At 46.9% G+C, this 15,014-nt stretch overlaps 2 protein-coding genes across 3 annotated transcripts; one reads left to right on the forward strand and one right to left on the reverse strand.

The window, feature by feature from the left end:
- The first annotated feature begins 7,079 nt into the window (after window positions 1-7,079).
- On the forward strand, window positions 7,080-10,330 carry micu2 (mitochondrial calcium uptake 2). 2 transcript variants are annotated; one of them, XM_061300034.1, is made up of 12 exons: window positions 7,080-7,330; window positions 7,415-7,544; window positions 8,002-8,033; window positions 8,099-8,174; window positions 8,349-8,396; window positions 8,552-8,634; window positions 8,988-9,041; window positions 9,108-9,205; window positions 9,286-9,457; window positions 9,524-9,632; window positions 9,712-9,869; window positions 10,044-10,330. In XM_061300034.1, exons 1-12 carry the CDS (start codon window positions 7,124-7,126, stop codon window positions 10,143-10,145), a joined length of 1,269 nt encoding a protein of 422 aa, XP_061156018.1. In that variant the 5' UTR covers window positions 7,080-7,123; the 3' UTR covers window positions 10,146-10,330. The 2 variants fall into 2 exon arrangements, with proteins under 2 accessions (XP_061156018.1, XP_061156020.1); XM_061300036.1 differs by having other exon boundaries at window positions 10,056-10,330.
- Window positions 10,331-11,783: 1,453 nt separating this feature from the next.
- On the reverse strand, window positions 11,784-14,868 carry LOC133168005 (interferon regulatory factor 2-binding protein 1-like). Its single transcript, XM_061299197.1, has 2 exons — window positions 12,823-14,868; window positions 11,784-12,736 (listed from the first exon to the last, which is right to left on the reverse strand). Exon 1 carries the CDS (start codon window positions 14,605-14,607, stop codon window positions 12,850-12,852), a length of 1,758 nt encoding a protein of 585 aa, XP_061155181.1. The 5' UTR covers window positions 14,608-14,868; the 3' UTR covers window positions 11,784-12,736; window positions 12,823-12,849.
- Window positions 14,869-15,014: the final 146 nt, after the last annotated feature.

The following is a 15,014-nucleotide window of genomic DNA, read 5'->3' on the forward strand; positions in this document are numbered from 1 at the left end:
CAAACACCAGGAACGCTTGCAACGCAGTCAGTAGCTTGCTTCTCCACACAACACAATGTTAGATCAATGAAGCACGATGGCAATTGTGGCGTCTCATCTTCTCCAGAACATGAGAGATTCCACTTTGCCCAAGAGACAGTCAGGGCAGAAGCCTGGCTGAAGGCAAAGGAGCCTCCAATCACCTCCAAGCAGCCAGAGGGGGGGGGACAGACCCCGGCCCAAAGCGACGAGGTGGAGCAGCTCATCCTTCGCCACGAAGCCTTCCGCAAAGCTGCTGTAACCTGGAAAGAGCGTTTCAGCTCTCTCCGCCAGCTTTCCGCAGTAAGTGCTTCAATGAGTTGGATTCCAGCAGCAGAAAAAAGAACAAATGTCCTTTTTCAGGCTGAGAAGAGAAAAGAGGAAGATAAAAAGACGCCGCTGTCCAGTCGAAGGATGTTCCCGCTATCTTGCCTGACTCCCGGCGGCGGTTCCTCGTTGGGTTCCACGCCGTCGTTCATGAGGCAGACGGTCCGCGCCCAAATAGAAGCCACACCCTTGCAGAGCGGCGTGGAACCGGCTGCCCCGATCCCGAGGTTGTCCTCGTCGCTCGCCAGCTACAAGCCGCTCATAAACGGATCGGGCTATCACAGTTTGGAGCCGCAGGGGAGTGGGAAATTGGTGAACCCCTGCTATCTTGGGATGAACCATCAAGCCATTGGAGGTGGGAGTGACTCTGCTTTTTCAGTGCTGACTTCCAAGTGTGGAGGACAAGACACTTCCACTCAGCATGTGATAAACAACCAAACAAGCGATGGCGCTGAGAACTCTGGCTACTTCGGACTGTCTGCGGCTTGCCTGGGCAGCTCCGGCGGGGGCGGCTATGCCATGCAAAGCCATCCGGGCGGTGGCCGCTTAGGAAGTTCGGGGAACCTGGCTCAGGAGCAAAGCAGCGGAGCCATTCCCGGCTTCCTCCAGCAGCCCAATATGGGAACTTCCGGTTACTCGTCGCAACCTCCGAATATGGGAAGCTCCGGTTACTTGACGCAACCTCCAAATATGGGAAGCTCCGGCTACTTGACGCAACCTCAGAATATGGGAAGCTCCGGTTACTTGACACAACCTCAAAATATGGGCAGTTCAGGATACTTGGGACAACATCCAAGTTTAGGGAGTTCAGGATATTTGGCCCCACAGCCACACTTAGGGAGTTCAGGATTTATCGCTCAGAATTACCACACCAGTGGAGGGGGAATGGGTAGCTCGGGCTACCTGGCACAAAATCACTACAGCAGCGGAAGTCTGGGCAGTTCGGGATACCTGGCGCCTAGCGGCGGCATCATGGACCCGAAGATGGCTTACGCGTGGCAGCACTTGAAAGCTGACTTCATGCAACCCGGGATCAATCACATCCACAAGGCTGTCAACCCCCTCCTGGAGGCCAGTCGAGTCCAGCGGGAACAGTACGGCGATATCCCCATGGCGGACACCGTGGGCCCGGAATCAGGACTGGAGCTACTCCACGGCCGTCTCCAGAGGGATCCCCGGGGCAGCCGCTCAGACCCTCAGATGGACCACCTGAGACGAGAGAGGGAATACAAACTGGGGAGACAAACGTCCAGCGAGCAGGAGATCCAAGCCAGGCTGAACGAGCTTCCCATGATCGTGCGCCAGGAACGCTACCGGAGACGCTTGGAGAGGCAGTCGTCCAGTGAGCAGGAGGGGAGCGGCAAGCAGAGGCTGCACCGACAAGACTCCAGTGACCTGGAGGGTTCGGTGAAAGATGCTTCTGACAAACGCTCAGGGTAAGTAAGTCGGACCTGACTGGTGTGTATCTTGAGCTATGGCAAAACAAAGTGTGTCCTTGGAGATGTCTGGAAAAATACCAAAGCTTAGTCCAAGCCGCCCCTGGGCACATTTGCACCGTGCCTTTGCTTGAACACACAAATGTAAGGCATGACTTGAAGAAGAAGAAAAAAAAAGCAGACTTACTGTACATAAATTGAATTTTCTCTTCCTGGCTGACTCATGTTGTCCTCTATCACTGCAGGGAAAAGAGATCCACAATGGCAGAAATTGTCGAACAAGCCCAGGAGCGAGAAGCAGCCAATGTAAGTTACGAAGAAGCAGCAGAATGCTCGCTGCAACTTGCTAAAGTGTCATTTTTTGAAATGCGCTTCATCAGGCCAGAGGAGAACCTTACCGTCCTCCGAGCAGCCTCTCGGCTCCAGTCACACGCTTTGACGGTCGCCCTCGCGCTCGAGACCGACCCAAACCCAGGAGGAGGCCCCGCCCGAAAGAACCCGAGGAAAGTCGGCGCTCTCGATCGGCTCCGGCCACCGGCGCCCCGACCACGCCCCAGCCGCCGTCACACACAGCGCACAACGAAGGATTCCTGTATCGCAAAAAGGCCACCAGCTCTGATCTTGAAGCTCAGCAGAGAAGCCCCACCAGGTATGGAACGGAACTCATCTTAATGATAAAGGGAATATAAAAGCAAACCTTCTCTCTTTCTCAGCAAATCCTGGGTGAATGTCTATTGCGTGCTGAAAGAGGGCAAGCTGACCTTCTACAAGGACGCCAGGAATCACAACGCAACATATAACGGAGAGCCATCGGTGGACCTTTCCAACTGCTCTTTTGATCCTTCTTTGGGATACAAGAAAAAGAAGAACGTCTTCATTCTTCAGTAAGACAGATAGATGATGATGGTGTCTTTTCATACATTGAGATCTGTTAAAGGAGCTCTATCCTTCTATTTGAAGCTTTCCGCAATTAACTATAGGCATATTAATGATGGACAGCTACCTTGCGAAAGTGGGGGGGTCACTATGGGGGTGGTCATCTCCATCACAAAGTGAGGAGCCGGTTGTTTTCCGGGGCTGCTGCTTAGAGAGGAGGCAGGAGCAAGGAATGCTCCAAGATGAGTGAATGTTTTGGTGAGGAACTTTCATTTCCACATGACTCCAAGCTCCAAAAAGATGATTTAGCCAAGATATTGCTCCTTTAACTTGAATTCTTTACAAAGCATGAGAAACCGACTGCCTCTGTTTTTCATTTCTCTCAGAGTCAACGATGGAAATAATTTATTAGTATTCCATGCAAAAGATGAGGTAAGAGCATTTATCAAGATCCACTTTTATGGCAAGGCAAATTTTGATCTTTATTTTTGGGGGGAGATTTTAACGTGCCACTTTTGAGGTCAACTAAATCTAAAAAAAGGTCATATGAGAAAGTAAACCGCTCATGTGGCTTGCTTGCTTGCTTGCTCTGCAGGAGGATCTGAAGGCTTGGACTTCCAACATCACCACCTGTATAGATGAGCACGAGGCCATGGCCAAGTGGGACAAACCCGGCACTTCGGGCATGGACCATGACCGTTCGGAGAGGAAGGAGAGGTCCGAAGGCGACGCCGACGCCAGGTCCGAGAGATCGGAGCTCGTGGGCGAGGAGCGATCCGAAAAGGAGAGGTCAGAGAAAGGGGACGGCTCCGACAAGTTAGACACGTCTGAAATCGCTGACAAGCTGGAGGGTGGGGCGGGGGGCTCCAGCACATCTGGAAAGAGCAAATGAAGAAAAAGTCTTGCTGACAATTCATTGCTGGTTGCTTGTATGAATGGGAAGGAAGCATGTTTGCAGAGTTGGAACACAATGAGGTTACCGCCCTCCCGTGGACAAGGTTAGCATCCTAACTCATCCATCCATCCGTCCATCTCCCAGCCAACCTCCCCAAAACCCAAAGCAGTGCAGCAGTGCTTGCTCTGCGCCACCTAGTGGTGGGGGGCTGCCATTGTTTCATCTATTGGATTCATACGTTTCAGTGACTGATTACACCATGTCTGTCGGTCGGTCAGTCTGTCAGTCAGTGGAGACCCACCTGAAAAAAGAATTGTTCACAATAATTCTAAACTTTTGAAGCAATATACTTTTTTAAGTTCTTCGCTCTTGTAGCGAGCGATGAAAGCAAATGAAGTTAGTTGCAAATGTGATGATTTGATATGATTTCTCATGGTCCGCCCCCTCCCCAGTCTTGCACCTTAGATACTTCAAAACATACAGTACGGAATCTTGAAGACGTGTTACCCCACCCACCACATGGTAATCATGGATCATGTTATTATAACGGAATGCTGGTGTTAGCCACTTTTTTTTGGGATGTCGTTAAATACAAATTATTTTTTTGTCCCCATCCATGTCAACGAGAACAACAAAAAAGAAAGGGAGCTGTCTATGAAATGCTCACGGTGACACTATTTGACATAATGCCTTTGTACACAAAATCTGAACACTGCATGAAATCTAATAGTCTCTTAGTGCACTTGTTTGACTTTTTTATGTTTATTTGGAGGAAATTGCAATAATTTCATGTGAGGAAACATTTTTGCAATCATACTCACAAAGTAGGTTTGTCTTCCATCCACACTTCCAAATGCCTCCTCCTGGAATGATGAGAAATTCTTATCATCGATCTACAGTATTCCCCCCCCCCCCCACACACACACACAGAATGTACCATTGTGTCTGAAGAATTGTAAAAAGCCGAAAGTGAGGGAGAAGCTCTGTACCGTTTTATTTTGAAGAGCAGCTTGTCAACAGCGAGCTCAATTGCAAATCTATTTGAAGTCATGAATTGTATATATCTTTGTGTGTATATCAATAAATAAATAAACCCTGTGCGCTAATAAAACAGTACACTAAAGTGAAATGGGTAAAAGCAAAACATTTATATTAATCCACTCAAATAAAAACATTACATTTAAAGGAAAGTATGCAAATTAGAAGTCTCTCATGAATTACATAGCGTATATAAGTACACCGATATCTAGTCAGTCGTATGAGCCACGTTTACCAGGGAAAGGCAACAGGAAATATGCTTGTATTTTTATATTCTTATGTTTGCTATATTGGCCCACAGCCCAAATAAGACCATCTAGTTGATTGAGTTGTCAGTGTGTTTGTGAGAGGTGTGTTCAATGTATGTATTAGCAACACGTGGAAATCAAGAAATTATCGATGGCAAGCACAGGGTTCTGTCAGATACTGTTTGTTGCCCATGTCGTCATTCTTTTACATGTTTGGGAAGAATAGGATAGAAATGTGAACAATGCCGCCATTTTGACACAACCTGCATAAATATGTCCTCCACTAAAGCTGGATTGTGGCATTGTGTAAACGTTGAGATGAAGAGGTCCATTTTATCATCATTGCCCCTTGAAAAATAATATATATATATATATATATACACACACACACGAGTCTTCCTTTGTTTGTAAACACCAAAAGATACTTTCCAATTCAGTATTGGGACACCACACCACATGAGGAATGTAGTGACAATGTGTGCAGAGTCCTTCTGCAGCCTTCAAATTATTCAAATGAGAAAAGATTTTCCGATGTGAATGTTATTTTTCCTGTCACTCATTTAACAGAAGTGCCATGTCGTACGGTTTGATGAAAGAGCACTAAAGAAGACTGGTGATTATTCAATTGTCATTGCAATACAGCGTTTTATCATTCACGTGGGAGCGACAATATTACAATGTGGATGTAGTTGCTCCGATCCATGTTTGCTCTCCATCACTTTTATGAAGCACGCTGGGGACTTCTTCCCCCGTCCTTTCCGCCATGTTTTGAGCAACTCACCTGAAGAGACAGCACAAACTGTGACTGATATAAAAAAAAAAAAAAATGCAAACTTTGTTTCCTTCATTGATTGTCTTAAAGTGTGTATGTCTTTGTTACTTTACATTCAAACCTGCTGCTAAGACATTAATAAACCTCCGAACTTGCTGATGCTAACATGACATTGAATATGTGGACACATTGTGTACTGTATGATCTGCAGTTCTACTCACAAGACACATTCAAATGTTTCCTACTCAAAACATCACTGTAGAACAGGTGGCATGACTCCAGCGTCCTAAAATATTTTCTGCTGAAGATATTGCTGCTCACCCTAGACTCTTTATTATTTGTATTATTATTTGTAAGATATGATCAGTTAGCTGAGCAGTTTGAAAACAAAATTTGAGTTGTGGAATTTTCAGACACAAGACATTTCTCTTCTCATCTCACATCCATTTGTACATTTGAACTCCGCCAGTAAAACACTCCAATAATTCAAATTCCACTGCAGACCTCAATCGGAAATCCATTTAAGGGGGGGTTTATTTCAAAGTTTGTGCCCCTATTTGTCTCTCTATGTTCAATAAAAGAGTAGAGCACGAACTTATCGACGCTGCACTTGCAGCTTTTTTTAAACAGTAATTAAAAGGTCGAATTTCCTCCAATATATAGTTTTAAAAATGTTAGTGAATGGGTGAAACGTATGAGCGTTTAAAAAATAAATAAGTAAATAAATAAATAAATAAATAAATAAATAAAGGCTTTTGTTAGCACTGTAGTGCCAGCGAGGGGGGACGGGACGGGCAGGGTGGTGGGCGACTGTTCCATAAAAAAAAAGAAATGATCAGACATGTATACATTATGGCACAAGTCCTGCACAACTTGATGTATGCTTCAAGAATGTACATTAACATTATGATTTGTTTATTGAATTGAATTACATCTAAATTATATCTGTCTGTGGAAATATGGTGATGTATAAAATCAGTCCATCCCTTCACTTTGCTATTGTCTTCTTTCCCCTCTGAAGGTTTTTCTACATACTGATGATTGTGTTACAAATACTTTCATGTACAGTGTAAATCCCCTTCAAGGAAATTTAATTTATATACATATGATACATCTGAATCTAATGGTGACTTCAAGTGTTTTTAAATATTTCCATCTGTTCATTTCCTTTGGGCCGAGCCCCCTCCGGCCTGCACTTGTGAACTGCTCCAACATTTCCAAGCGATGTAAAAATGGAAAAAATATTGCCATTTCAGAAAAATCCGCTTTTAATATTCATGACTTTCTTATTTCTTAAAATGGACCAAATTCAAACAGATGTCTTCCTTTATTCCAGCTCTTTCCCGTGCCGTGTATGGATGATTTTGTGTGTGTTTTTAAATAAGGTTTTCATACTTGATTTGACTGTATGTTAAATAAAGAGCGCTTAGTCACGTGGCCCAATGTGGAGGTACTTGTGGGCGGGGCCTGCTGAAACACCAACTACGGAAGCTCGCCCAACCCGGAAAAAAAAATGGCCTTCGTTGGAAAAGTGTCCTTCTTGTTGAGGAACGCTGTCAGGGGCTCGCGTTCTTTTAGTTCTTTTAGTTCTTTTAGAGCTTTAACATGGCGCCGAGCTGTCGTCTGTGGTGGCACAGTCGTCGCAACTGGATTCTTAGGTTACCAATATAACGTAAACAAAAGCATTCCTCTCGCCGTCGTTCACGCCGAAGAGCAAAAGGTGAGTGTCGTGCATAATAATAATAATGCATGACCTGCCTGTTTTAAATGACTGTTGCATACTTCTTTTCTCTTTCTCTTTCAGGAGAGCGCAGCCCCCCAAATGTCAGCCCGAAAGAGGCGTTTCATCCAGTTTGCCTCAATTGTCTATCAGGAAGAGCCCTACATGACACCAAGAGACTTCCTCTACTCGGTCATGCTGGAGAATGTTGATCGTAAGCTTGGATTTATTCATGTTACACTTTACAAAACAATAACCATCGTCTCATTTGATTTGTCCAGCTCAACCACCTATTTATGTATGTATGTATATATGTATGCATGTATGTATATATGTATGTATGCATGTATGTATGCATGTATGTATGCATGTATGCATGTATGTATGCATGTATGTATGCATGTATGCATGTATGTATGCATGTATGCATGCATGTATGCATGTATGCATGTATGCATGCATGTATGCATACATGCATACATGCATGTATGCATGTATACATGCATGCATGCATGCATGCATGCATGTATGCATGTATGCATGCATGTATACATGCATGTATACATGCATACATGCATACATGCATACATGCATGTATGCATGTATACATGCATGTATGCATGCATGTATGTATGTATTTAATTATTTAATTTGTGTTTCCCGTGCTGTAGGAAAGCTCCAGAAGAGAGTCTTAACAAAAAAGGTAAGTGTGTAGTTTCCCCACTTTGGGTAAGTTCAAGGATAAAAAATGGTCTGACATCTTTGTAGGAAGTGGAACGGATGACAGTCGCCGCTTCCAAAGCGTGGCCTGGCAATACTTTGTTCAGACTTTGGGGAGATCACGGTAAGCTGAATAGGCTGAATGGTTTGGATGCAAACAGTTCCAAAGTTGAGAGAGGCTGTCAGCGTTCGATTTGCCATCACAGTGTTTGCCTGTCCGTTGCTGCGATTCATATTTGTACTTCTATGATTTGATTGTATTTTCCATTGATAATTGTGACATGTTGTCATTATCCAGGCTTGATATCCTACACGGAATACCTCTTCTTGCTGACTATTCTGACAAGTAAGTAAATGTCATTTGATGCTCATCACGATGATGACATTCGACTGCCACGGTTTGTCAACATTTCCTGGAGATATTTTTCAATGATACATTCTGACGACTCCGCTTGTGTGATGACTTTTATTCGACATCAATCAGCTGCTTTGTGTTTGCAGAGCCACGCACGGGATTTCACATCGCGTTCAAAATGCTCGACGTGGATGGCAACGAGCATGTGGACAAAAAGGAGTTTCTGAAGGTCAAACAAAATGGCGGTTGTACTACCACGTGTATTTTAATAGTCTTTAATGTCACGCTGTTTGCGTTTGTAACGCTGCCTGATGCTGCCGCAGTTGGAAGGTGAGGGGAGCACAAGTGCTCCAGGTCCCATTTGCATCTGTGTAGCATGACTCAGCACTTCTCTTTAGCGCATTCCTTTCAATAGTCCCGTGTCCTGACCAAGCATGTGAATTCTTCACTTGACTTCCTCTTTAAGCCTTTCTTTTTTTTGCAGTTGTACAAAGAGACTGCTTTCCAGGATTAGAAGTGCATGTTTTCTTTTTTTCTCTTCGACACCTAGTATGATTGATGATGATCATTGTTTTTTTTCAGCTTAAGAAAATCATTGGAAAAAGTAAAAGGAGCATTTCCAAGGATGACACAGAGGTGATTTTTTTTTTCTCTCTTTCTTTCCAAAAATTGCTGACGTACTAAAATGCTGGACTCTTGCAGATAGCAATTGAGGACAGCGACCAAGTGAACACGACGCTGCAGGCGTACTTTTTCGGAAAGAACGGGCAAAACAAGTTGCAGTATCAAGAATTTCAAAAGTAATGGGACACCCGATCACTTCGCTCGATACACTGTCAGAGTTCTGTTAGCGATCCGGAACGCTTTGTCCATCTCTTAGGTTCATGGAGGACCTACAGGCTGAGGTTCAGGAGATGGAGTTCCTGCAGTTCTCCAAAGGAATGGATACCATGCGACGGGAGGACTTTGCAGAGTGGCTGCTCCATTATACCAACGAGGAAGACAATGAGGTCTACTGGGAAAACATGAGGAAGAGGATCCCTGCCGGCCAGGTACGCTCGCAGCCTAATTGGTCTCTCATTGGCTGCCAATTGCAACGTACTCCTTGCCCTCTGCAGAGCATCACGTTCGAGGAGTTCAAAGCCTTCTGCCTGTTCACAAACAACCTGGAGGATTTTGCTTTTTCCATGAAGATGATCAGTCAAGCCAACCGTCCTGTGGGAATGGGTAAGCTAGAATGCACAGCAAGGGAGATGATGGGCATAGTTGATTGGATGAGATTTTTTTTTCCATCTTCTGAAAACAGCCCAGTTCAAGCGGGCCGTGAGGATAGCCACAGGCCACGACCTGTCTGAGAACGTGTTGGACACCGTGTTTAAGCTCTTCGACATGGACGGCGACAACTGCTTGAGCCACAAAGAATTCATCGGAGTGATGACGGACAGAGTGCTGCGTGGGCTCAAGGTAGGTTCCCATCACCGTGGCTTACGTGCTCTAGAAGAAAAAAGATCACGACCACGTTAAATAAATGATACATTGAATATCGGAGTCCGAAGACTAACATTCTGATCCTCTTTGCTAGTCGACGTGGCAATTTCCAAGAGTTCTTGCTTTGTTTTATGCGATAAACATATGCAGGTGCATCCACAGAACGGCTTCTCTGGCTACTGGAAATGTGTGAAGCGCGAGACCCTGAAGGGAGCTAAGGAAGCGCTGGGAAACGGCAGATGTCCCATCTGAGCGTCGGATCCAGCGAGGGAAAGCAACCATGAGTGATTGCATCATCAGTGAGCACACGCACAAAAGAAAACTATGAGTACAATATTCAAGAGCCAATTTTGTAACAGTGTCATTTCAGATTTGATCTGCTTGGTGTATTTGTACTTCAATAATACAGTCTTGCAATAAATCAATTCAGTACAGTGTTTGTTTTGAGTGAATGTGTTATTGGTTAGAATGGGCTTCGGCGTACTCCAGCCTACCTATCCCGGCAGTCATCCGGCACTAGGCGAGAGACACCTTCAACCCGTTGCAGAGCACACAGAGATGAAACAACCATTTGCACTCGCACTTATGGCCAATTTGGAATGCTCCATCAGAGTCACTTGGAAAACATGTTGGAACGCGGCCCCGAGGACTAGAGCTTGACACCCGTGACCTTTGACCATGAAATTTCCCGAATAAAGTGGCCTGTCCACTTGAAAATGGCGGTGTACCTAATGGAGTGTCTGTGTGATTCCCTCGTTAAGCGCACCTGCGTGAAAAGTTTTAGCTCCTGTTGAACGTGAAAGAAGCTAAAAGTTTTCACGCAGGTGCGCTTAACGAGGGTCACTTGGAAAACATGTTGGAACGCGGCCCCGAGGACTAGAGCTTGACACCCGTGACCTTTGACCATATTTCCCTAATAAAGTGGCCTGTTATTAGGCCAGTGCTTCTCAATTATTTGCCCCACTATTTGAGAAGCACTGTGCTATAGCCTAGGTGACTGATTCACAATTTGGTTTTGTCTGATAATAGATATTAAATAAAGAAAACCAACTGGCTAATTGATTTGTTTTAATTGAGAGAAAAAAAAGCATCAGCAAAAGCATTTCACTAACTGACCAGGAGATGGCGACAGCGCGGCATCTGAAGACCATGGATCGTTCTGCTATGCCGGTTTAAAAAAAAAAAAAAAAACGTAATTAGCTAGGGGTCAAAGGTCAAAGTTTACGGTTCAAAGTTCACCCAGGGGTCAAAGGTCGGTTCAAAGTTCACGGGGTCATGTGCACATTTTCGATTTTTAACTAGAGTTGAAATTTCAGGATTCAAAGGTCACCCAGGGGTCACCACGGGGTCACCGCGGGGTCACCACGGGGTCACCGCGTCACCACGGGGTCACCGCGGGGTCACCGCGGGTTCAAAGTTCAGGGTTCACTTTTTTTTTTTTTTTTTTTTTTTTTTTAAGGTTAACCTTTATTTAACCCAGTGCTTCTCAATTATTTTCTGTTACGCCCCCCCCCTAGCAAGAAGAAAACTATTCGCGCCCCCCCTCCCCACCGTGACTATCCTAACTTGTCTTGTAAGTCGTAAAATGTTGCACTGTCGCAAACGTGACAGAAGTAACAATGAGAGCGCCACTGCCCCCTGCTGTAGTAAACGCGCAATTACACTTTATTCTAGTACTGCCAAAAAAAAAGCCTGTTCCCCAGGGTCACACGCGCCCCACTATTTGAGAAGCACTGTATTAGGCACACTTGAAAATGGCGGTGTGCCTAATTTTATACAGATTGCCATACGGTGCCACTACTTGGGTGGTGTTTGTATTCTAATTAGCATTATGTTAACAAATGTAAAGCGGGGTACACTTGCATTAAGAAAAATCACAAAGGAGACAAATACTGTTCACACCACAATATAATTTCAGTAAATGAGGGTACAATGTTGTGGGGTTTGTTTGGTATTTATTGAATAAAGTTTGTAAAAAAACGTTTGTCTGAGAATCTGTTGCACTTTTTGAACAGAAATAAACAGTAAACAACAGCCAGGCAGCAATCCAACTACTGTAATTTGCAATAATTCATCCACTGAGATCACAAGTATGTTGTTAACCTTTGAAAAGGGCGGTGCTAATTTTTGTCAAATTTTGAGAACGCAAATAAAGCTTCTCTCTGTGAAAGAAATGAGTGAGTGGTGGCATGGTTCAAAGTACATCCAACATACAACCAGTAAAATAAAAAATGTGAGTGGTGGCATGGTTCTAAGTACATCCGACATACAAGCACTAAAATAAAAAAAATGACACTCGAGTATGATGCCATCTTTGGTCTTCTTACTATAAACAAAGCATAAATGAATGAAGTTTGAATTGTATCAAAAATAGAAATTACAGCCACATTGAAAGGAAATTCATATATCGGACAGACCTACACGAAACAGAATGAGATGACATCAATCATATCCTTGGCTTTAAAAAAGAAAAAAAATCCTTTGAGAACATGTTTGACATTCGTTTGTGTGTGTGTGGAGCTTATATCGATCGGTCAAACGAACAGTATCAATGTGATCCATCTGTATTTGCCAATATTATACACAAACAGGGAGGGGGGGGTGGGGCTCTAGTTTTATTTGATAAAAAAAAAAGGTGTGCTTTCTATTGTAGACTTTGAAAATGGCTTGATGAAGTCTCGTGTCCTTTAAGCCAACAGTCTCCTCCTCATCCTCTTAGACGCACGCACGTGGCGTGGCGTGGGAGCTCTTGGGTCCTGAGAGGCACATGTTGAACTGCAGAGAGGGCAGATTCTGCTGGATGTGGTCGGGAAGTGCTTTGGAATCATCGTCGTCGACAGCCTCTACGGAAAGAAAGTAGGACAGGACGGGAACGGTCATGCCACGATGGCTAGGAGATCAAACTTCTCCACCGACAACGCGGTCATACCATTGCTCGGAGGACGGCGAGGAGATGTCACGGGTCATTCTCCTTCTTTACTGTCACGTCGCCGTCCCCGGCCAGAATAGTGGAGATCTCGCCCTGCATGAAGGCCCAGGGCACGGTGGAGCCGGCCAGGGGACAGCGCTCTCCGCTCGGGCAGTACACCTCCCCTCCTTGGCCCTGGCTGCGGATGAAGCCTCTGGTGCAAGGAAAGCAAAACTTGTGGTGCGGTACCGAGGGACACTGGACAAAATGGGTGTCCTCCAGGCGCTCTCGGCAGAGGGTGCAGCAGAGCAGGGCGCCCTGGCTTCCGCCGGTGGTCGACTCGCCGCCGCTGCCGGTGCTGCTGCTCAGGCCCACAGAGCCCTGAGAAACCGAGGTGGAGGCGCCCCCGGAGGGGCTGCTGGTGGCCGTGCGTCCGGCCCCGGAGGAGTGGGCCGAGGACATGCCGGGGCTGTCTCGGGCCACCTGGCCAGAGCTCAGGCTGTCGGCGACGCCCATAAGCGCAGACATGGGCGAAGGCTGGCTGTGTAAACGAGGGGGGCCGTCCGGAGGGGCGGCCATTCCCGAGAGAGGTTCCATGCCCGGGTAAGCGCCTCTGGACCACACCTCTCTGGACGGGTGATCGGCTCTCCCTTCGCTCTCGCCGTTCTCAGAGCCCGGGGAGGCCTTGCGGCGGCGAGTTGCGCTCCTGGCCGGGACGGAGCGCGCGGCCACCGCCATGGGCAGGCCGGCATCGGGCTGCGGAAGAACCTCGGGGATGGGCGGCTCCTTAAACATGCGCACGCCGTCGTTTAAAAGCTCCGACAGTCCCCTCCAGTCTCCGCTCCCTTGTCGCTTTTCGTATTCCACGTAGCGCAAGCCAGAGTTCACCGCTTTACCCGCATCCTTGGCGGAGTCGCGGAACATCTGCCTGACAAGGTCCGGAACTCCAGAAAAGATGAGCCCGGAGCCAACGGGGTACTCCACAAAAAGCTTGAGCTCGAACTCTGGATTGGCGCTGGCGTCAAAAGCCAGAACCCGGCCCATCAGATTGTGGTCTTTCCTGAAGCGCACAGTAAAGGGCACACAGGTGCTTAAAGCCAGGAGAACATCCCGAACAACTTTTGGTTTGTTGGGCCAGCCTTCCACCTTGCTGCGCGCTACCTCGTTGAGTTCAGCCATCATTTCGCTGTTCCTCCACGCCGCGGGGTCGATGCTCACCAAGGCGGACGTGCTCGCTCCCACGCCCAGAGCCACAGCCTGTCTTCTCGCAGCATCGCTCATGATGGGGCCAGCCGAGACGGCAATAGGAGCCGCCCCCGTTCTGGAGCCTGATATTGGCGCTAGGAGCCCATGCGGGGATGCGACTAAGCCCTGGGCAATCAACGCGTGGGATATCGTCCCGTGGAGACTCGGAAGAGCGCTGGCCATCGCCCTGCGAGTGTTCGGGCTCTGTCGGCTGCTTTCCTCCTCGGCTCTGTGCAGACCATTAGGGAGGCGAGAAGATGCACCGTACTCACCCCTACCCCTGTCGAGACGGTCTGCGTGCGAACGCCCGGCTTCCATGGGTCCGCTCGAGCTGGCCTTGCCCTGCTGTGGGCCAGGGGACCTGCCCTCCAAAACTCCATGCGTGCTCTTCAGTTGCCTGGCTGTTTCAATGAGGAGTTCGATGCGATCCGCGCCGTCGTAGTTGACGCATCCCCGGCATACGGCCTCGCTAAACTCCCACAACATGGCCCAGGGCATCTTGGGGAGATCGCACAGGTAGCACCATTGGCGTCTCGAGGAGGGCTGCGATGTGGAGGACATGTTGTTTACAGGCCCTCGACCAAACTTTCTTGGCTAGGCCTAAAGCTTGCGATCAACGGTTCCGACGATTCTCCCTTCTTCGACCACAGCTCACCACATTGCGCACGTCTTCAAATGATCATCTAGCCAAAAGGTGCCTCACTAGACCACTGTGTTCGAGCACGTTTACTAGTTTGCAACGTCTTCTTTCTTGATTTGCTCGCGTCGATCCGTGCAGAGGGAAGTAATAGCGCACAGGACACCGGAAACACCTACGTACTTTGCGGCCCGGGGCATCATGGGACTTGGAGGCTTTTCACCTCCTCCACAGCTTGGTCATCCATCACATCCCCAAATTCCAAGTGTGGCCATTGGACAGACAAGGACAATTCAATCACAAACTCTTTCCTCACAATACAATTCCAATT

This window comes from Syngnathus typhle, linkage group LG15 (assembly GCF_033458585.1).
Source record: "Syngnathus typhle isolate RoL2023-S1 ecotype Sweden linkage group LG15, RoL_Styp_1.0, whole genome shotgun sequence".
Taxonomy (NCBI): domain Eukaryota; kingdom Metazoa; phylum Chordata; class Actinopteri; order Syngnathiformes; family Syngnathidae; genus Syngnathus; species Syngnathus typhle.

Excerpts from the sequence above, each read along its gene's own strand:
- LOC133168005 (XM_061299197.1), bottom strand. The coding sequence starts at position 14,607 with ATGTCCTCCACATCGCAGCCCTCCTCGAGACGCCAATGGTGCTACCTG.
- micu2 (XM_061300034.1), top strand. The coding sequence starts at position 7,124 with ATGGCCTTCGTTGGAAAAGTGTCCTTCTTGTTGAGGAACGCTGTCAGG. Across the intron at positions 8,397-8,551 it reads CTTGCTGACTATTCTGACAA|AGCCACGCACGGGATTTCAC; the intron begins GTAAGTAAATGT and ends TTGTGTTTGCAG. Across the intron at positions 9,870-10,043 it reads GAGTGCTGCGTGGGCTCAAG|GTGCATCCACAGAACGGCTT; the intron begins GTAGGTTCCCAT and ends AAACATATGCAG.